At 43.0% G+C, this 22,486-nt stretch overlaps 1 protein-coding gene across 1 annotated transcript; it reads left to right on the top strand.

Moving 5' to 3' along the window:
• Positions 1–1,017: 1,017 nt before the first annotated feature.
• LOC139639606 (forkhead box protein B1-like) lies at positions 1,018–1,965 on the top strand. Its single transcript, XM_071513741.1, has one exon. The coding sequence runs from the start codon at positions 1,018–1,020 to the stop codon at positions 1,963–1,965; it is 948 nt and encodes a 315-aa protein (XP_071369842.1).
• Positions 1,966–22,486: the final 20,521 nt, after the last annotated feature.

Here is a 22,486-nt window from a genome sequence, read left to right as displayed (position 1 = left end):
GATTTATAAGAAGTGAAATCAGACTGAAACCGGAGACTCACCGCTGCAGGCCGCAGGTTTGGATGCTCGCGCGCTCGGCGGCTTGTAAATACCCAAAATAACACAGAAACAATACACACAAATTGCCATTACACCGTCAAACAGCACATCTCTTAGCGGCTCTATTTGTCAATGCAAATTGGTAAGATACCCCCCCCCCCTTCCTCCTCCTCCCCCTCCTCCTCCTCCTCCTCCTCCTCCTCCCACTGCACACTGTGTGCAAACGGCTGCGCCACATACCTCCACACGGCGCAGCGGAGCTCCATCACACCGCGGAATCCGCTGCTTTGCCTTTTTCGCCCCTTTGCTGCTGCGGCTTCAGATGGAAATGACTTCTGTTGGCTCAAGGTGTCCATGTAAATAGGTGTAAATGAAACCAGATTATGCCCCTTTTCCCCCGAGCCCCCACCCACTCCTCCTCCCTCCTCCTCCTCCTCCTCCTCCTCCTCTTCACCCCCCTCCCTCCCTCCTTCCTCCCTCCCTCCCTCCCTCCCTCCTCCCTGGCTGATTGTCATGTGATGGTAAAGAAGTGGCCCATTAATGAAGCTCCTCTCCGGGGGTCTTTTCTGCTCCTGTCACCGCGTCCAGACCGCAGACGGGACCGGGAGGGACATGGAAGCAGCCGCTTAGCTTCGCTCATCACTTCGGCACCGTCCGGTCAGGCGGGACAGGAACCGACTGAACTCCGCGCCGCTTTTTCCTTCGGTGACACCGGGGAACCCGCGGGGAGGAAACAGCGAGTTCAACTTTCCTGAAGAGTTGGCGGAGTTGCGGCTGTAACGTGTGCGTAAAAAGGGACCAGGCGTGCCAAATGCGAGGCGTGTTGCTTTTCGTGCGTAACGCTGTTTTGAAGAATTGGGACTGCGCCCTCCGAAGCCCTTTTGGACAAGTTTGAATAGTGAAGTTCGCTTCTCTCTAGGCAGCAGAGTCAGACTCCGCTCCGGGTGTGAGCTCCTCCGGCCCGGCCGGCCCAGCAGCATGCCTCGCCCGGGGAGAAACACGTACAGCGACCAGAAGCCTCCGTACTCCTACATCTCCCTGACCGCCATGGCCATCCAGAGCTGTCCGGAGAAGATGCTGCCGCTCAGTGAGATTTACAAGTTCATCATGGACAGGTTCCCGTACTACCGGGAGAACACGCAGCGGTGGCAGAACTCCTTGCGGCACAATCTCTCCTTCAACGACTGTTTCATCAAGATCCCCCGGCGGCCGGACCAGCCGGGGAAAGGCAGTTTCTGGGCTTTGCATCCAAACTGCGGAGACATGTTTGAGAACGGGAGTTTTCTGAGGCGCCGTAAGCGCTTCAAAGTGATGATGGCCGCGGATCACCTGGCTTCCAACAAGCCCTCGGACGCCGCGCACTACCTGCAGCAGCAGGCCAAACTCCGGCTGAGCGCGCTGGCGGCCACCGGGACGCACCTCCCGCAGATGACGGGCTACAACATCGGCGTCTCCCAGCCGTCCACCTTCAAACACCCGTTCGCCATCGAGAACATCATCGCCAGAGAGTACAAGATGCCGGGCGGCCTGGCCTTCTCCACCATGCAGTCCATGTCGGCCGGATACCCGCTGCACAACCAGCTGACCTCGGCCTGGCCGCACATGTACGGCTCCGGCGTGATGGACACGGCGGCTCCGATCTCCATGAGCAGCGACTACTCGGCCTACGGGATGCCGCTCAAGTCTCTTTGCCACGGCGGACAGACTCTCCCTGCCATCCCGGTGCCCATAAAGCCCACGCCCGCCGGGGTGCCCGGCCTGTCCGCGCTGCCGGCTCACATCCCGGCTTTCCTAGCGAACTCTCCCCAGTCGCTCAGCCCGACTTCCCCGCAGACAGCCACCGGCCAAAGCAGCCCCGCCGCGCCCGGAGAGGCGCTCCCCACCCCGGCCTCCTCGGCGCTGCAGGCCGCGGTGGCGGTGCACTGACGGGACTCATCCGGGACTTTTTATAAACTCTGTAAAGTGAAAAGTGAGAAACTCCTGAACTCCAAAGCAGTGTTGTGTCTTCAGCCCGGACTGCCGCCGCGCGCAGAGTCTCTGCAAGGCAAGGACGCGTTTTTATTTCGGTGTTCATATTCCTCTGTTTTACCGGACAGGACAAGTGTTGATCCATCACTCCTCAGCCTTCATCATGTGGAGGTAAACACACCGCAGGTTGACCTCTGACCTGCAGCCAAACTTCCACCTTATCAACACAAATCAATTATATGAAAGCATTAATTTATGCCCCCCCCCCCCCCGTCCTCTTATAACTTCCATCAGTTTGATGCTAATTCCTACGATGTAAACTATGAATTTAGATCTATATAAAGATTTATGTCAGCCTGAACAGGCGGTGAAGTTTATTCTGCAGATTTAAAATGTGGGTAAATTGATTTAATAATTGTTTCTGTGGCTTTACATCCTGTACATTCCTTCAGTCGGCCGACGGTCCGGATATTAAAGCACTGAGTCTGTCTTAGTATTATCATACGGCCCGTATCATTTTCATGAAAAAATATCCAAATCCATTATAATTCCTGCCTTTTCTTCACTCAGACCGTCTAAAACTCAAGTTTTAGATTAATGACTGTTAATTCTCTTCTGTCTGCTGTTTCTCTGCTTTCTGCTCCCGAAACAAAAGTTTAATTCAAAAGCAAATTTGTAATTGTGTGTTTTGGCCGACAGATAGACTGAACCATCCAAAAATACTAAATACAGCTAAACAACAGGAGATTCAAGCTGACCAACTTTCAATACTCAACAAAATGCAAACTAGCATTTGGTAAACCAAATAGCCAATCTTTCTTTTTTTAAATTGTTTTTAATTGTGTTTTTTTTTTTTTTTTTTAACAATCAAAATGAACAATCCCAGATGACGTGATAAAATAAGACTTGAAAACATTTATTTATGTTCGAGGTTCTGCGTAGAAAACACTGGAAATATCTGAGTTAATGTGAGGATTTATTGAAATGTCTCCAATGCACTTTGTTGTTTTTATTTTTTTTTAGCTCGGTGTTCTTGGTATCTGAAGTGTTTCTGTGGATCTTCATTTAAAGAAGTGACTGTGTGTGTAGAGCAGCATGCTTCAGCTCTGTCTGTCTGCAGCATGACGCGTCTGTCCGCTGGACTCACACCCGCTTCCATTAAAACTTCTGAAACACAGCGAGGAGTGATGCTGCCTGTTATTCACACACACACACACACACACACACACACACACACACACACACACACACACACACACACGTTAGATTCAGACTGAACTAAATTTATTTTACTCAAGCCGTAGTTTCAGCATTATGTAGGCTAATTAAATGATGCATGTTTATTCGCCTCCTGTACATTAAAGTATAAAACTGATGAATTTTAATTTAAGATTTCATTCGGCAGATGACTGGGGCAAAAAACAAAACAAAAAACAAAACAAAAAACAAAAACAACACAAAAAAAGACAAAATAAGTCATTTTTCTGACCTAAAAGAAAAATGAATAATATCCAAAGTCGAGGCAGAAATGTTCATTATGTTTTAATTGAATACAGTTTGGTGGAGCGGGTTGCCTCAGTCATTATTTAATTTTCATAATGGAAAAAGTATTTGTGATGAACTGCCTCGTCCTGTCCGCGCGCGCTGTTTTTTTTTTTTTTTATTTTTTTTATAGCGCCTCACATTGTAGCTGCAGATTTAAAAAGTTCACAGCATGAAAATTAAACGTAAAAACGATAAAAATGAAATTCGTGTTTTGATTCCAGCGCAGAATAAAAAAAACGGATCACAAACTTGTTTGAGGTTTCTAGTGGAAAAAGAATAATAATAAAACAGTTTATAAATGTTCAGCAGCAGCAGATGAAAAACTGAGTTCACTTCAGTTTTCACTGCTGGTTTTATTTTCCCATCAGACTGAACCGACATGACGTATTATTAGGTCGCCTATTAATAGGTATTATTGTGTATTAATAAGTGTTATTGTGTGTGATATAATGCGGGTTTGACCTGAACCAGTCTCTTCCCTTCTTCCCTCCCACTGGGCTCAATGGTTTTATCCTCCTTTTATCCACAGGGACAAAAAGCCTGACACCCTCCAAACACACACACACACACACACACACACACACACACACACACACACACACACACACACACACACACACACACACATACAACCCCCCCCCCCCCCCCCTTCTGTCAGCTTATTTCTACACAATACAGAAGTTCATAAAGGAAACAATTTCCATCTTTATCCGCAGAGTTTCAGTTTCAGTTTGACCTTTTGATTTTTCTGAATAGTGTTTTTTTTATTATTATTTATTTAGGTTCTTTTTATTTTCTGGATGAGGCTCCTGTCCTTTATTTCGCAGCTTTGCAGTCTGACATTAAGCTTTTATTAATTTCTTATGATCGATCTGTGATCAGTCAACTGGACTCTGCTTCACTTCACTGAAAATTAACTGTTGCGTCTATCCAACAGTGTTGTGCGCGTGATGTTAGACTGCCGCGTATCATCTCTCTGAGTTATTAAGAGTTTTCACCATATATATCAGTATGAATATATTACAGCTTCTCACTGCTTGATGTATAAAACTGAACAGTTTGCTGGTTGTGAAAAAAGTAGTGAGAAACACCGCAGCCTTGTGAAAAGCTTCATTACAAAAGAATTCACAACTTTTTCCCTGATAACAATAGCCTACTTAAGGTCTGGCAGTTAAATTTAATTTTTTTTGTCTTGTAACAGAATCACATCTGATGACGTAATGATATGGCGTTATGATTCATAATCCCGTTGTCTAAATTAATGATAAAAAAAACTCCCAAATAATTTAAATCTTGCAATGAGATCTAAAACAAATGAAGGAATATTACTTAAAAAATAACATCTCCATGCAGTTCAGTGTGTTGACTGTTTGAAATGTGACTTTGCATATTGTAGCAGGTTTGATTATATATCAGAATAATTAATTATCATTACTGTTATATTAATTTTGTCCATATGGCCACAACAATAATGACAACAATAACAATCATGATTATTATTACTGTTAACCTTCACTGTTTGGTGATCAAATGACTCATAACCTTAATAATAATATAGTAATTTATTAGCCGTAACAATTAACCTTAATGTGCTTTACTTTGATGTCAGCAGTCACTTTATCACAGCAGGTGCCAAATATTTCCAATGATCAATATAATCGGAATATAATCTGATTATAACCTGGATATATTTTGGATAAAATGTGGATGTATTTTAGATATAATCTACAATATTTTGGATATAAAATGGTTATAATCTTGATATATTTGGGATATAACCTGGATATGTTCTGGATATATTGTAGGTATAATGTGGTTATATTGTAGATATGATTTGGTTGTATTTTGGACATAATCTGGATGCATTTTGGATCTGCTCTGGATATTTTAGTTATGATCTGTTATATTTCATCAGTGGCAGCAGACTCTGGAGGTAAACTGTGGATTAAACTTGTTTCTGTGTTTCCTGACTGAAGGTGAAGCAGCGGCTCTTGAAATATCGTCTCTCCCTGGAAAGAGCAGCGCCGGCTTTAATTAAAAGGATTCGTTAAAGAGGCCCATCCCAGGTCATTAGGAGCTTAATTTATGCGAAGCTTAATGCAGCGGGGCGCCGGCCGAATAATGAAGCAGCTTAACCTGAGAGGAGGAGAGGAGGATGGAGATATATCATGAGAGAGAGACAGGCAGAGAGAGACAGGCAGAGAGAGAGAGACAGGCAGAGAGAGGCAGAGAGAGAGAGAGAGAGACAGGCAGAGAGAGACAGAGAGACAGGCAGAGAGTGACAGGCAGAGAGAGAGACAGGCAGAGAGAGACAGGCAGAGAGAGAGACAGACAGAGAGACAGGCAGAGAGAGAGAGAGACAGGCAGAGAGTGACAGGCAGAGAGAGAGACAGGCAGAGAGAGACAGGCAGAGAGAGAGACAGGCAGAGAGAGACAGGCAGAGAGAGAGACAGACAGAGAGACAGGCAGAGAGAGAGAGAGACAGGCAGAGAGTGACAGGCAGAGAGAGAGACAGGCAGAGAGACAGACAGACAGACAGGTAGACAGACAGACAGGGAAGGAAATGATGCTGGATAAATAAATAAATAAATAAATAAATCCATATCAGGATTCCAGCCATACGACTGATATTTATAAAAACAGAGCGGAATATGAGATGTAAACCTGTCTGTAGAGTTGTTAATATAATGTAATATAATGTAATATAATGTAATATAATGTAATATAATGTAATATAATGTAAGGTTGGGATTTATGATTTCTGCCAGAAAAAATCCAGATTAAACCCTGAAATTTCTAGTCAGTAGAGTTGGAAGTGTTTCCAATCACAGAGGGAAAACTGAAATGTTAGGATTCAGTTTTCAAGACTGATCATTGTATCATAACAGTTTGGTTCTAAGATGTAAAATGATCCGTTTTGAGTTATGGGCTGGAAATCATATCTCAGTGTTATTGTGTTAGTGATAAAAACTGCTGTAAGAAGACGTAGAAGACTGATATTTCTGTTCTGTAGAGTTGGACATGTGGAGGAAATGATGCTGCGAAAAAACAAAATGTATTTATAACAGCTGAGGTAAAATATTAGAATTCAAGACTTCATACTGATATTTATAAAAATAACATAAATCACTTTTGAGTTGATAGATGCCATATGGGCTGGAAATCATGCTAGAAATGTTCTTTTGTTATGATAAAACTGTTGTTGTGAGACTTCTAAGCCTTGATATTTATATTCTGTAGAGTTGGACGTGTGGAAATGATGCTGCGAAAAAACAAACATATTTCCAACTGTGAGGCTGTGATCTGATGGGCAGACGGCACAGTGTGGAAATATCAGACTTCAACACTTCATACTGATATTTATAACATGTGAGATCGTCTGCTCAGGTTTGGTTGAAGCCATAAATGTCAGAAAGTGTTCGGATTCAAGGTTTAATACTGATATTCATAATGATATTGACTGATGTTGACGAGTGGAAATCAAGCTAAAAAAAAAAAAAACCCTGATGTTAGTATTCATGTGTTCAGAGTTTTCTAAGCTCAGCTGGTCAGACTGAGGTTTGGTCACTGCAGATTCCTCACATGTAGAAACAAAAAAATATTTTTTTACGCAAAGATTTTCACCCACTTTCCCCCTCAGGTGTCAATAATCATCTCATCTTCTTGACGTTCCTGCTGCAGTGTTGTAAGACTTTTATTTTCTTTAGAGAGTCAGAAAACAATGTCAGGATTCAAGGCTGCAGTTTGTTGTTCTTACTAAATGTTATTATGAAATATATTTCTAATCATCCAGGCTGTAAATCCTAAAATTGATAAGATCAGAAAGTAAATGTGGGCGAATGAAAGCTGACTGTCTGGGAGCAACAGACGCTCCAACAGGATCTGAACCTGAACCTCCGGCTGAAGAGTCAACAGAGTGAGGACAGGTCGTGTGTGTGTGTGTGTGTGTGTGTGTGTGTGTGTGTGTGTGTGTGTGTGTGTGTGTGTGTGTGTGTGTGTGTGTGGATCCCTTCCAGCTCCTGATGAATTTCCTCCTGATTTATCCCCTGCAGCTCTCCCCACCGGACAGATGATGGAGAGTGGAATTATACGCTCGTATTATTTATGGATATTGTTCAGATCTTCTATTCCGCGGCTGCAGGAGCCAAAGTGTCAAACTCCTACATCAACCGATTACTAACAGTGTTTATCGAGGCTGTTTTGTTTTCACACATAATATATTTACTTTGGACGCCGGCGGGTTTCTCCAAAATACATAAAGGCTGTAATTCATTTTCCAAACAATCTTCCAAATCTGCTGAGAGAGAAACTTTCAGCTCCGCTTCAAAACTCTGCAGACAACAAATGATTTTTAATTTCCTTCAAACTGTGAATAAAGATGTTTGGTAAAACTTTACCATCCGGTCTTCATTAACTAATGTTAACTAATGCATTTACTAACATGAATTAAACATGAACAGTGACATTAATAAAGATGAGTTCATATTAAATGCACAATAAACACCTGTGTTAAGTAATGTTCTGTGTGTATTAAACTGAAACCCAAACTCTTCATGTTTTACACTAAAGTGACTCAGTCACAATAAAACATGAGCAGTGTGTTATTCATGTCATTTGGTAAAACATGAAGAGTTTACACAAATTACATGAATAACATCATTCATGTTAGGAGATGTTTGTTAATGTCAGGATGTTCCAGTAAAACATTTCCTGTGCATTTAATATGAACTCAACTTTGTTAATGTCACTGTTCATGCTTCATTCATGTTAGTAAACACATTAGTTAACGTTACTTTACTTTATTTGACAGGGACAGTGCATATTGATAACATTTCTGAAAATATGCCAGAGTTAGCCAAAAAGGCAAATTTTCATCTGTAGTCCCTGGGCAGGCAATATTTGAAAGCACAAACAAACATTAAGAATAAAAACATTAAAAATACAATCAACGATAAAAACAGTGAAAAATATGCAGATACAAACAGAGCCTGCTCTACATAGAGACAAGAGAGACAGACTTATAACACACAAAGTCAACAACAGCATGACAACAATCAACAAATCAACAAATGCGTGACGACACAATGTTAGTCCTGAAGTGAGGATGTTATGTACAGAGCAGCTCTTACACTGAGAATAATAACGACAAATAAGACAACAAACATTATTATTAACAAACATGTAGAACAACATTAATTAATGCAGTTGTTCATTAACTAATCTTTGTTAATGTTGTTATTCATGTTACTTCATGTTAGTAAATGCATCAGTTTACATTAGTTAATGAACACTTAGTGTAAAGTGTTAGAAGATGTTTTACTGTGTTGCCTGAGGCTCTGCTGGTCACTGTGTGTGTGTGTGTGTGTGTGTGTGTGTGTGTGTGTGTGTGTGTGTGTGTGTGTGTGTGTGTGTGTGTGTGAAGCACAGCATGAACAGGGAAAAGGATCAGAGCAACCACCCGTCAGTGTCTCCCCTGGGCCAGGCAGCCAATCACATCAAGCAGAAGGCGGCTTTCCTTCCAGTTTTGATAAGAAGATGAAAAGCTCATATTAGCGGCCTTTACCCGCTCACAGCCGCCCCCGCTGCACAGGCGGTTTCGCCCGATGCAGTTTCGCCCGATGCGGTTTTGCTCTATGCGGTCTGCCGGTGTTTTTGAAGCGGCTCCTGTGATCGCCCCATTAGACGAGTCAGTTCAAGTCAAATCTATTTATAAAGCAAAGTTACACACAACTGAGCTGATCAAAGTGCAATTAGGGCCTCAAGTCTGAAAAAGGAACTGAAGAGGCTGAGATAGTAAAAAAAAAAAAAAAAAAAAAAAAAGTTTCTTTTAATTTGACGAGGTGGAAAAACTGCTCAAAAAGTGCAAAAAAATGAAAAGTGAAGACAAATAAAAGCTGAAGGAAACCTGTCAGGTTCTCATCTGAGCTCGTTTTATTTTCCCTTGTCAGGCTGAAGAAGCCTCAGGCTGCAGATATTCATATTTCACAAGACCAGAAAACATTCCTCATTTAAACATAATACATGTTGTGCGTCCTGCTGACTCAGCGGTCTGAGGTGCGGAGCGTGGAAACACAAAGTCCTGCTGGTTTGAACCTGGACCAGGACTTCGCCACATGTCGTCTCTCTCTCTCTGTCTCTCTTTCTACTTTGAATTGTCAGAATAAAGGTGGAAATGCCAAAAAACACATCACACCACAGTTGTGTATTAGAAACATATTTTTTCACATTCCACATAACGCAGCAGAATTGATCCTGTGACCTGCTGCTTGTCCTGACAGGCGGAGAACCACAGAACCAGAACAGCTGCAGGTCAAACTCAGATATTGATAAATTGTTCTGGTTTTGTCAACCAAAGTCTTAAGTTACCAACTCTCCTTCAAACTGCCATTTTAATTTTGTTCCTCTGTGGTTTTGCAGTCGGTGTCATGTCAGACTGTCAGGAAGAGTTTTCACGACGGCTGCTTCTCCTGATCCTGATGGAGTCTGATAGGAATCTACGGCAGCCCCCAGGGGTCAAACAGTGCTGTGGATGCAGGCAGGCAGACAGACAGAGGAAGGGGAAACGTACACATTCATTTCACACGAGGGATCACACTGCCTCCCAGTATCGGACGCTTGGGTCCAGCTTAGCCGAACTCCCATGTCTGCATGAAATTACAACATCAGCATCTGATTCCCGGCGCTCAGCTGTGACTGTGAGACAAATTCAGCCGGCGGGGGGGGGGAGAGGCTGAGCGACTGAGCGGCCATGTTGGCTCCAGATCCAGCAGGAGACACTTCAGTTTAGTTTAAAACCGATGATCTCCTGCACTGCTGGACATGTTCTTCAGGCTGCTGCAGGAGATCTGACCGCTGCAGACTTTTGATTCTAGAGTAAAGTTTAAAAACTTTATTTTACATGAGATTAAACATTTAAGAGCGAACGACACATTTCACTTCCTGCTTCCTCTAGAGAGAGACTCGGTGTTCAGCCAGAATCAGTGATTTTGCATTTTAGTTTAGTTTGGTTTAGTTCAGTGGTTCTCAACGTGGGGGCCGAGGACCACCAGGGGTCCCTGATGGGGTTCCAGGGGGTCCCCAGCAAACTGATGAATTGTTAAACTTCTGCATTATTTAATTTACAAGAAGTGAACACAGTTAGAGAATGTAAAGGAATGACTGTTCTGATCATAGTTTCTCTGTTATCTCTCTACCTGCAATACAGACAGTCATGGAGTTCTGGATAAAATCATATCTGACAATAAAAATATTCTCAGATTTGGGAGAGACAAAATCTCATCAAATGGGTCAAATGCTCCTAATGTGGACTAAAGCAGGGGTCCCTGATATGAAAAAGGTTGAGAGTCACTGGTTTAGATGAACTACAGATGGTAATAACAGAGAACAGGCAATTACTAACACATTACTAACACATTACTAACACATTACTAACACATTACTAACACATTACTAACATATTACTAACACATTACTAACACATTACTAACACATTACTAACACATTACTAACAAATTACTAACACATTACTAACACATTACTAACACATTACCAACTTAACAACATGAATAATGTACAACAGACTTAGACACCATGAACAGAGAATAGAGAGAATATAAGAGGGAATAAATCAGTCAGTCTGTGTCTGACATGTTTTCTTTTAATTGTTTTTTAAAGTTAGTTTTACTCATGTGATGGTAAACCGTTCCGTGTTTTGCTCTTATCTCTTAACACGCTGCAGTTTTTTAAATCATATTTTTGGTGCTTCGGGGCGTTCACGGAGGCTCTGACCTCAGATCATTTAAAACCCGGCGCTGTGTCTCTGTCTCTGTCGGCCCGGCCGTCTTCTCACCGGGTTTCACACCAAACGTGCAATTGCGGCATTGTGCAGAGCAAAGCCGTTGTTTTCAATGGAGGACGCAGCAGCTCTGCTAAACAGCTGAGCAGCCGAAAGCGACGCACACCACCTTGATTTTTCGCGAGGTTTTGCGCCCAAAGTTCAACTATATTGACCTTTGACCCCCAAACACGCTGACCTCTACCAGGCGTCCAATGGCATGCCGACATTTACAGGAGGCGGAAGTTTTGTAGGCGCCGGAGCACCAAGGAAAATAACTCTACATTAAAAACATATTGGAACCTGGCCAAAAAGTCACAGGCATGGCAGGTAATATCCGAAAGGACATGGAAACCAGGTTAGAAAAATTATATTGCGTTATTTACATATTCAGAAGAAGCCTATATAGTGTCATTGTTGAATTATTTCAGCTGCTTTGAACGATGTTAAGACCTAAAGTATTAACTCAGCACATTATTCATGTCATTAGTAAATCTATCTACACCATTTAAAACAGACTGTTTACAGAAAACTAACCCATAGGCTGTCGGAATTGGATTGAATTGAATTTAATAAAATGCTGATGACTCCGCTAGTGCAAGAAGTGGAAAGGTAAAAATATGTTTCTGTAGCACCGAGATTCCAGCTTGCGCTCTGCCTCACGCAAAATATATACATTGCTGCTTCTGGTGTGAAAGCCCCGTCAGTCTGAACCCGCAGAAGAAGAAAGCCGTGGCTCTGCAGAGGGAGACGGACGCCGGCTGGACGGACTCTGGAGTGTAAACACTGCAGAGTTTGTGCAGAGCGAAGCAGCAGCAGGCGGGAGGATTATCCACTTAACACTTCCCCGCCGCGGCACAATGCGCGCGGCTCTTTCAGAGCGTTGCCGGGAGACGGAGACTGTCGCCGCAAAAATGTCAGTTTCTGGCCGCTTCTCCCCGAGTAAAAACAAATGACATTGTTTGGAGGGAAAAACTCTCGCCTGCCATTATTGACATTCCTGTTTGGAAGAGGAGGCGGGGCTTCCAGAGAGGAGGGCAGAGGGTTTCTGTGTTACAGCTGATTCTGGTTCAGTTTGTGGGTCAGAGTCTGTGGTGGAGCTGAGGAGGTGTGTGTGTGTGTGTGTGTGTGGGAGGAGGAGGAGGAGGGGAAGGGGGGGGGGGGGTGTCAAGGTGCCGGGAACAGCCTTCCCAGCAGGCTCTCTGCCTCGCTGTCATCGAAAAGGGAAAAGGGAAATCTCCTGGCTCGCTTTCTCTGCTCCCGTCTGTGAGGAGGAGGAGGAGGAGGAGGAGGAGGAGGAGGAGGAGGGGGGGGGGGGTCTGTCTCAGTGTGTGTTGGTGGTTTCAGTCGTCGTCCTGTGGAGTCTTTAAGTCTTTAATGGCTGAAGCCACACACACACACACACACACACACACAGGCCTCTTAAAGGAGATAATGGAGTTTTCCCACCAAAGAGAAGACAGGAGGGGGGGGGGGGGGGGGGGGGGGGTAAACCTCTTCACCCCGCTCAGTAAACACTCTCTCTCTTTCACACTGGACTTTACTGTCTTATTTGTCTCTTTTTACAGATGTGAAGAGGAGGAATGACTCTGAACACCTTGCTCCTGCACAGACTGTTTACTGACCTTTAATGTCTTTTACTAAACTAAGCTGAACTAAGCTGAACTGAACTAATTTTATTTTTCTCAGATCAACGAACGTTCAAGTATTTTCAAGGCCTGCGGGGCGAGGATCAGATGTTTGGTGTCACTAAATAATATCTCAGTTGTGATAAACACCATAAAGCCTGATTGCAGTTTCTCCTCCTCTGCTTTATCTAAATACATAAAATATAAAATGTAAATGTGTTGATGTTGCTGTGGATCCTGTTCCGCCTGCAGAGTCACTTCACCATGAAGCCCGGACAGATAACTTCCCGTGAGGACAGACAGAAGAGACAGTCAGAGCGTCCTGTAACAGTTCAGCCGCAGGTTTGATCCCCGGCGGCCGGGCTGAGAACTCCTCCCTCCCTCCCTCTGTCTGAGTCTCTGGATGACAGTCAGCTGTGGAGCAGAAGCTGGGTTTCCATCCAACTGACAAGTGAAGTTTAAGCAAAAAAAGTGAATTTGGTGAGTTTCCATCAGCTGGGCTGATCACAAACTTTCACCAGCGCTGGATAATTCTCCAACTTGCTTTAGTTAAATTGATTTCCTGAACCTGCAAAAAAACCAGAAACAAATCTTTACCTCGCGTTAGTTTCATAGTTACAGCTAATCATCTATTGGTTGAAATCCCAGATCCAGATCACCAAAATCTAACGAATCATTGTTTGGCCCGAGGCGATCTGTCCAACAAATGTCATGAAAGTTTCTGAGAAAACCTGCTGACAGACAGACAGGCAGGTGAGAACAAAACCTGCTGGGAGGCAAAAACATCCACAAGAAAAATGGAAAGAGTCTTTAGAGAATTGATTAGTATTGGATGTTATTGTCCTTTGCTGTCAGTGCTGGTCATATTTCACGCTGTCCAAAGACAAAAACAAAGAGAAGCACTCATCAACTCTCTCTGACCCAAATGCCCGTACAGAAATTGGAAAAAGGGCATTTGTGTTTCCTGCTCCCTCGGCATGGAATATGATGCAGGATGACTTGAAACTCAATGAATTCATCTCATTACATGCTTTTAAATCCAAAATGAAAGAATTAGAGGCAGATTCCTTAAGATGTCAATGTTTTTAATTTACCTGGTTAGTTTTTAATTTTGTCTCCTTTTGTGTTTTCTGTCTGTAATGAATGAATGAATGAAACCTTTATGAAACCTTTATTGCCCCTCGGGGGAATTTGCTTTGCACAAAGAACATAAAATAATATCAAAAACATCAACAACCATACATGACAGCACATAATATAACATAAAACATAAGCATGTAAAAACATCATAAATTCATCATAATTATGTATTTCTATTTATGCTGCTGCCTCTCTTGCCCAGGTCTCCCTTGAAAAAGAGATTCTTAATCTCGATGGGACTTTCCTGGTTAAGTAAAGGTTAAATAAATAAAATAAATAAACTAACGACAGGGACAGGACAGGAGTGACACTGTTTAACTTCTCTAGAAACTTGATATAAGTCTTATCAACAAATGTCTTTATCGACAAGAATCATTTCCACCTCAAGCGAGGGTAAAAAGAAGTTTTGTGAAATTGAGGACATTTTTATTGAAATTTTACAGTTTCCATTCAGCTTTTCTAATTCCATCCCTGGTAGTTTGGATGCTGACTCTCTGGTGGAATCCGCCTGTCAGATCTGAGATCTGCGTTCCTGTGACTCGGAGCCAGGAAGCCGAACACGAAGGAACAACCGGATCATCCATCAGCAACTCTGGGCAGAAACATCCAGTGAGCCAATCGTATCGCTCGCCCCTGTTCCCCCGCGGGCCGAGGGGGCGTGGCCTGTCTGATGACCTCGCTGTCTGCCGTCATGGCGGCTCGGCTCATGAGACGGTGAAAGAATGAAGGAGTGGAGCGATCACACCTTGCTGGTTTTGCTTTGTCTGAACCGGTCTGTGTGAGAAAGTTCAGCTGGGCAAAAAGAAAAGTCACGTGACTCAGAAGCAGCTTGTTGATTGGACAGTTTGGACCTGTCATCCTGTCACTTTATCTAACATGATGGACTTGTCTGTCTCTTCTTCTGTGGTGTTCACACCAGTTCTGAACACATGAAGAAACAGCAGAATATGAGCATCAGTCCAGACTTCATTTTGTTCTGCTGGACTCTCTGTCTCTTTCTACCCATAATCCCTTGTGTTTTGGGGTTTTGTAACAAACCGCACCGCAGTTCTCTTGTTGGAGGACTGACACTCACATTTCGAGTTAAAAATATAAAATATATATTAAAAAAAACATATATATAAAAATATCGTCGTCTTGATATTTTCCCCCTTTTCTTTTTGATGTGAACTGCTGCCTCACAGCACAGTTTATATTTATTTTCTGTATTTTGTGTTTTTAGCACTTGAGCAACTAAACTAAATGAAACAAATTTGACTTCATGTTCGCCTCCTGTGATCCAGCAGCAGGATCCTGGAAGTCCTCCAGTTTGAGGTTTTGGCTTTTTTTGTTTTTTTGTATCTATCGATCAATTGATATATCTTTATTGAATATATGAAATATTAGAAACATCTTCCTGCTATTCAGCTGCAGCCCCTTTTGCACGATCCACATCTCAACTATCTTTAAAATCTTTCTTTAACTCGCTCTCTCCATCTCCTCCTGTGTGATCAGTATTGATTTAATAAAGGAAATCAATAAAGGATAACGGCTTACCTGGATTCACCTCATCATGAAAAGAGGAGGTGTCCCTAATATTTTGGACATTCTCTGTGTCTCTTTTCTAACTTATTTACTTATTTATAGTTATATTACATATGAAAATCATATAATGTATAATTTTCCTATGAAATACTTGTTACCAAGATAAATTAAATTACATTTCCATAACAGTTACAGTAATGCTTCTCCCATTAGCTCCTAGTTAGCTTGAATCCAGCTGTGATAAAATGTCACTTTAGTTTATTTGTGTTCAGGACCAGCGGCTTGTCAGTTAAAACCTATTTGACACCTAGTTGTTTGGGTGTTAAAGAGCTTAACTCCTGTTTGGAGAATGTGTGAAGGTGATAACACATTCTGTGGGTTTTACAGCCTGTGTTTCCCCTGTAGCTGTGGACCGACAGCTTAATTTATCACCCGTCCTGGAATCTTATCTCCTCCATACAACCATAAACTAACACTTGCAGTGTCACTTCAAAGCTACTTAAAGATCCAGAGGTGCAAAAAAGAATCACAGCGGCTTTGAGGAAGACCTGCAGATTGAGGAGATGTCGTAGATTAGGGCTCGCTGCAGAAAACAAAATGAATAGGGGCTGGAGATTGTACCTTGTGGCACTCCAGCTGGGCAAGGCCAGTTAGCCCAGGGAGATCTGGAGGAGTTTTGACAGGAAAAACCTCTTCCCATCTGGACAACGCTGGGTCAATCAACACCTCAGGAAAAAGAGGGTGCTAATTCCAATTGAATAGTTAAGTGGAAACAGATGGTATCAAGATAGAGACGTGATAAATCCATTAAAGTAAATCACCGCTCGCTGGAGAGAATGTGGGGAGGAGGGAGATGATCCTGCACATGTTCTGCAGGTTCCCGTCCTCAGATCACTGTGGGAAGGAGGTTTTCCACCTAAATGAAAAGGTTTTTGATGTTGCATTACCAAGAAACCAAGTGCCTGCCATTCTAGCTGCTAGGCCAGAAGAAGGCAGGGGGGAAAAAAATAAAATAAAATTCTTGTTGTGGCTGCGAAAAAAGCTTTATAACGTTAAGCTCAAGACGGATCCTCCAACTTGAGAAGAACGGTTGACTCATAAGAGGAGAAAATAAAAACAACATGTTAAGACTACAGAACATACAATTTAATGAAAGGTGGACAATTTGGAGTGGAATTATTATTTATTTATTATTATTTTCTTGAGGGTGGGGGGGTTTCTTACAGGGGATAAAAGGAGCAGAAATGTTGGTGTATAATTGTACTCATTTTCAATAAAAATATAAGTTGCAAAACAAACTAAATAAATACAATCACAAAACCTAAAAAGGTAAAAAAAAAATAAAAAGTACAAATTGGTAAAACTTAATAGCACTTTTTATTCCAGTGTGTTAAACTTCCTTCCACCACTGATATTATGTCGCTTTGGATAAAAGCGTCTGCCAAATGGGAAATTGTAAATTCTAATGTATTTTTTGTTATGCTATCTGCTCTGATTTTGTGGCAGTTGCTGGTTAGTTATCACTGTCTTATATACTGTATTACTGCCTGTAAAAAAATCCCCACATCTCATATCCTCAAAATGAAAAGTATCATGGAGTGAGTCGATATATAGACAGTAGGCTCGTTTGGCTGGAGATGTCGTGTGATCTGAGTTTTATCCTGTTAATCTGAGATCTTGGCTGGATCTTCTGCCTCTTTGTTCTTTTGTCGCTTTGCATTTCCTTTGTCATGCGGCCTGGAAACACAGTGAGAGGTTAATTAGTGCTGTAGGTGGACCGCTGTGGACCAGGTTCCATGTCGCTGAACCGGCTTTGGAGCTGGATAGTCCTCTCTGATGGAAAACCTTTCTGCTGCAGTCAGTGAAGAGTCAGCAGTGAGGCCGACAGCGTGTTCTAACAGTTTAAAGTGATGCTGGACTTTGGTATTACCTAAAAACAAAAAAGTGAGACTCGTTTTTTATATGTTGTCAGAATCTGCTTTGTCAAACTCTTGTCTCCCACTCTCCTATTTACAATTATTGGTAAACATATTATTTTCTTGGTTCCATCATCATAAGTTCCCTCGACCGGATTTCGGTGTTCACTTTGTAAGGAATAAAGAAAATTGTTCAAAGTTGCATTATACCAAATTAGTAAGTGTGGCTTTGATAACAGATGTAGCTTTGGAGGCTGTACTGATCCCTTGATTATATTTACATGTTTAAAGGTTTTTGCCAACTATTGGTTTGAACTGTTTTATGAACGGTGAGAAACCTGAGGCCCACAGTGAGAGCCATAGTTGTTTTGGAATATGCTTTGTGAATAATGCTAATTTTAAATATTGTTATTTCAGTATGTCTAACTGGATGGTGGATGTACTTCAGATGAAATTGTTTGAAATTACAATGCACAGTACTGACTGACAGTGAAATTCTATGTGATTCGATTCTATGTGATGTGTTTCCATGTGATTACAACACCACAATGATTAGAAATGAGGTTCACCTGGCAGTCTACCTGTCCCCTGTAAACAAGGAACGTATTCCTTCACTTGTACACACTGATGACGTTCTGTGACAGATGAACAATTAAATCAAGTGAATGATATATTTCTGAGTGCGACCCTCTCTTCACAAAATGGTGTTCCTTGTTCCTTGTTCAGACTGAAAGGTTTAATAAACATAAAGAAAGAGATTCAATTAAAAACAATTCAGCAGCAGGATAGTTTTTTATTTATCATCAGAATCTGCTTTGTCGGCGTTCCTTTATGTGCTAGAAGTGATTTTCAGTCTGTTCCTCCAGACAATGGCAGTGAATGGAGAGAGAAAAAAACACAATTCTCCAGTCTGCTCTACCGGAGCAACAGATCACAGAATCACTGATTTGGGGGTTTTATCATGGAGGAAGAGACACGACCCAAGACACCATTTAAAGCCTAGGTTCAGTATTCTGCTGTGAAATGACAGAAACGTTTCACACTCGTGTTTTTGAGCCTGAGAAAAGCCTCCAGCCTCCACCAGCCTCCACCAGCCTCCACCAGCCTCCACCAGCCTCCACCAGCCTCCACCAGCCTCCACCAGCCTCCACCAGCCTCCACCAGCCTCCACCAGCCTCCACCAGCCTCCACCAGCCTCCTGTTTATTTGTTAGCGACTCTAATGCAAGACACCTGGGCACGGAAACCCCCGAACTTTCCACTGATGAAATCCTAATGTGTTTTGAGACGAGCACAAACAGGAGAGTTATTTATTCCCGTGTTCATCTGTCTGCTGAGTGTTTGTCTTTGGTTCTGGTGGCGGTGAGTTCCCCAAACCTCCTTGTCCCTGGTGGACTCATTTGTATGAAGTCCTTCACCTTCTTCATGGCTGTTTCCAACTGTCTGAGTGTTGCTGTGCAGGTTTAAGCTGCTGCTGAAATCCCTCGTGGATTAAAGTCTGGGTGAAAGCGACGTCTATCTGAGGCCTTCTGAGCGTCCGAGCGGAGGTTTATGCGGAGGTCTCCTCCATATTCACCTTCTGTAGGGGGAAAATAATGAGCCTGATGCAGTGACAGTGCTTCTCGGTGTGGAAGCAGGTGAAGCTCCTGTGAGACTTCATCTTCTGCCCTGAAGCCTGAGCACCAAACATCCTGCTGAACGAGGGAAGAAGCCGCTCAGGCTCTGCGAGGACGCCGCTGTCTGACAACAAGACGCACCGACAGACTGTCAGCTCGTGTTTTAGTTTCGCTCGACTGAAATCCCACAGACACGATTCAGGGAAAATACCACCGACGATACAAAACGGTAAAATAAAATACCACAAATTTCCCGGGGCCCAAATGTCCGCTGTGTGGCGGCGCCCCTCTCACTCAGGTAACGCGGCGTGTTTGGCTGTAATTAATCATGTGTCCCTCCCTCCGGTTTGTGTTCGTTAATTAGAGACTTCAGGGAGAGGCGTGACACCCAGGTGTCCGGGACTCCGCGCAAAACGCTCACTAATTAGCGAGCCTGTTCACCATCCAGGCAGCCAGCCGGGCAGCCAGCGCTCGCCGGGTGTCGCCGCACCCACAGCGAGGCAGAGATGATGACACCCGGCGAGGAGCGCCCCGTCCCAGACAGACGACACGCAGCTTATTTACATTGATTAATGAATTCATCAGATGATGAAACGCCGTGAAAGAAGACGAAGCTTCTCGTCATCAATAAGCCATAAAGAGAAGAGCAGCCGTCAGAAACAGGAGAGAAAACAGAAGGTTTAAGAGGTAAAGAGAGAAGAGGCAGAATCACTGAGAGTCGCTCTGTGCTCACCAACGGCAAAAAATGTCTAGAAATGTGTCTTGATTGATAGACATTTTGTGTAATGTACTCAAACTGTGAAGCTCAGCCTCCATGTTTGTGACAGAATCCAGTTCAGACCAGGTTCCTCCTCCAGTAAAGGATTCTGGTCCAGCAGCAGGAATTGTTCTGGACATTTCCACCTGTTGGTCATGAGAAGGTTAGCTAACGCTTCAGTTTAGCAGCTGAAACAGTTAGCTTCAGGTTAGCTTCAGGTTAGCTTCAGGTTAGCTTCAGGTTAGCTTCAGGTTAGCTTCAGGTTTTGCTCACGGTTCAATAAATGAAAACTTGTTGTCATGAGTTGGGAGTTGAACCATCCGCCCCCCGACCTCTGACCTCTGACCTCCGACCTCCACACCCTGACTGTCCACCGTTAAACTACTTCCTGTTTCCACTTTTCATACAAAGAGCGACTTATTATTTCTGTTTTAAGACATTGTGCTTATTTCGTGAAATTTTGTTGAACTTTTGTTGGCTGGGCTTCTGGTTTGTCACATGACCTATATATAGGGTCACATATATTAGATATATTTGTCACATATATACTGTATATTAGATATATTTGTCACATATATACTGTATATAGGGCTTATTATATAAATAGGATGTATTGTTTTATAAACCTTAACAAAGGCCACGAGCTGAAAGTTTTACTAATAATTTTTTGTTGTCATTTGTTCTTCTGCAGTGTTCCTGCTCAGTGGGGAAGGTTTTTGGGAAATAGTCTTTCATGACATTTTGTGAGAGCAGGCTTCATACTGACAGACATGTTACCATGGCAACAGGACTGACATACAGTGTGAAGGGATACAACAAGACAGAGACGATAGACAAGTTGGTATACTATCACTCTACAGCAGTGGTTCTCAACGTAGGGTCCGAGGACCACCAGGGGTCCTTGAGGGGGTTCCAGGGGGTCGCCAGGAAACTGATGAATTATTAAACTTCAGCATTATTTAATTTACAAGAAGTGAACACAGTTAGAGAATGTAGCAGAATGGCTGTTCTGATCAGTTTCTCTGTATCTCTCTACCTGCAATACAGACAGTCATGGGATTCTGGACAAAATCATCTGACAATAAAAAGAGATTTGGTTCCAAGAGACAAAATCTCATCACATGGGGGTCTGTGGCTCTAATGTGGACTAATTTAGGCTCCTTGATATGAAAAAGGTTGAGAATGACTGATCTACAAGATAATTCAATAATAGTTCCCCTTCAAGTTTAATTTGAGGTTCATACTACGTCCAAAAACCACTGATTAAATATTAAACATCTCCAGACTCCTCCACTAACTGAACTCTGGTCTCTGGACCAATCAGAGAGCTTCCTGGGTCCAAACAGACCAAACGTCCTGTCAGATCAGCTCTTGTTATATCTTCCTGACGCTCTGATCTGATCTGACTGCCGTTCAGTTCGGTTTAACTCACCTGACCTCAGGCCTGCGACGGCTGGCCTCTCCTCCCACAATCCCTTTCTCTGCACAGGTGCACTATGGGAGGGAGGAGCCGCCTGCCGCAAACTATTTAGGGGGAAGGGAAGGGAGGGGGGGGAGTGGGCGTGTGAAAAGAAAACGACACTAATTCATTGGCAATAAAAGTGCCTCCTCCTCCCTCCTCCCCCCCCCGCGCTCCCCATGGCTAATTGTCATACAACTGAGCAGGAAGCTGCCGCTGAGCGAGCAGCCGGCCCTCGACGAGAGCAAATAAGCATCAGAATAACAAACAGAAGGAGGCGGAGCCTGCGTGTCGCTCCGGACTCCAGCAGAACCTCCTGACACGACGACAGCAGGAGGTCATGTGACGCACGGACCACTTCTTTCTTTATTTGGCTTTTCACAAGATGCCACCGCCACACACACACACACACACACACACACACACACACACACACACACACACACACACACACACACACACACACACACGGGGGAAAGTCCCTCGAAGCAGCAGTTATTTGGGTCACACACAGAATCAAACAGATTCACCTCCAGCTGAAACAGATGATTTATTCAGGTTCTGGCAGCCGGTCGGCCGACAGCAGACTGTCGCTGCTGAGGAGACAAACAGACCAGACTTCGCTCTTCATTCAGAGAAAACCCAGAGTTCACCATTTAAAACCAGAACTTACTCAAGTTAAAGTGCAAATACTCATCTAAAAATATACTGTGTACCATTTCAACTCAAGCTGTAAAAGTACATGGTCTTAAATTGACTTAAAATATAAAAATAAAAGTAGGTAGTCTAAAAAAGTATTTTCTGATGTTCTAAACTGGTTTTCTGTTAAGCGTTCAGAAAGAAATCATTCATGTTAATTCCAGCAGCTGAACTGATCAGCGGCTTCCTGGATGGGAGCTGTCTGATGCAGGAAAAGAAAAATCAGTTTGTGATTTCCTGTTTTGAGAATGTACTGAGCAGAAAATATAGATTTTTTTTTTTCCCAAGTATGTTTATTGAGTTTTGTTATTTTTTTACACACAACAATAATAACAAAAAGCTCAGCACAACATTGGTCTACA

Source organism: Centroberyx affinis, unplaced genomic scaffold, assembly GCF_046629955.1.
Source record: "Centroberyx affinis isolate AG114_WGS23_722 - 3 ecotype Tasmania unplaced genomic scaffold, CSIRO-AGI_Caff_v1 ptg007460l_1, whole genome shotgun sequence".
NCBI lineage: Eukaryota > Metazoa > Chordata > Actinopteri > Beryciformes > Berycidae > Centroberyx > Centroberyx affinis.
The sequence above is the reverse complement of the archived record's forward strand: the minus strand, read 5'-3'. Positions and strand labels throughout refer to the sequence as shown.

Coding starts and splice junctions, on each gene's coding strand:
- LOC139639606 (XM_071513741.1), top strand. CDS start 1,018: ATGCCTCGCCCGGGGAGAAACACGTACAGCGACCAGAAGCCTCCGTAC.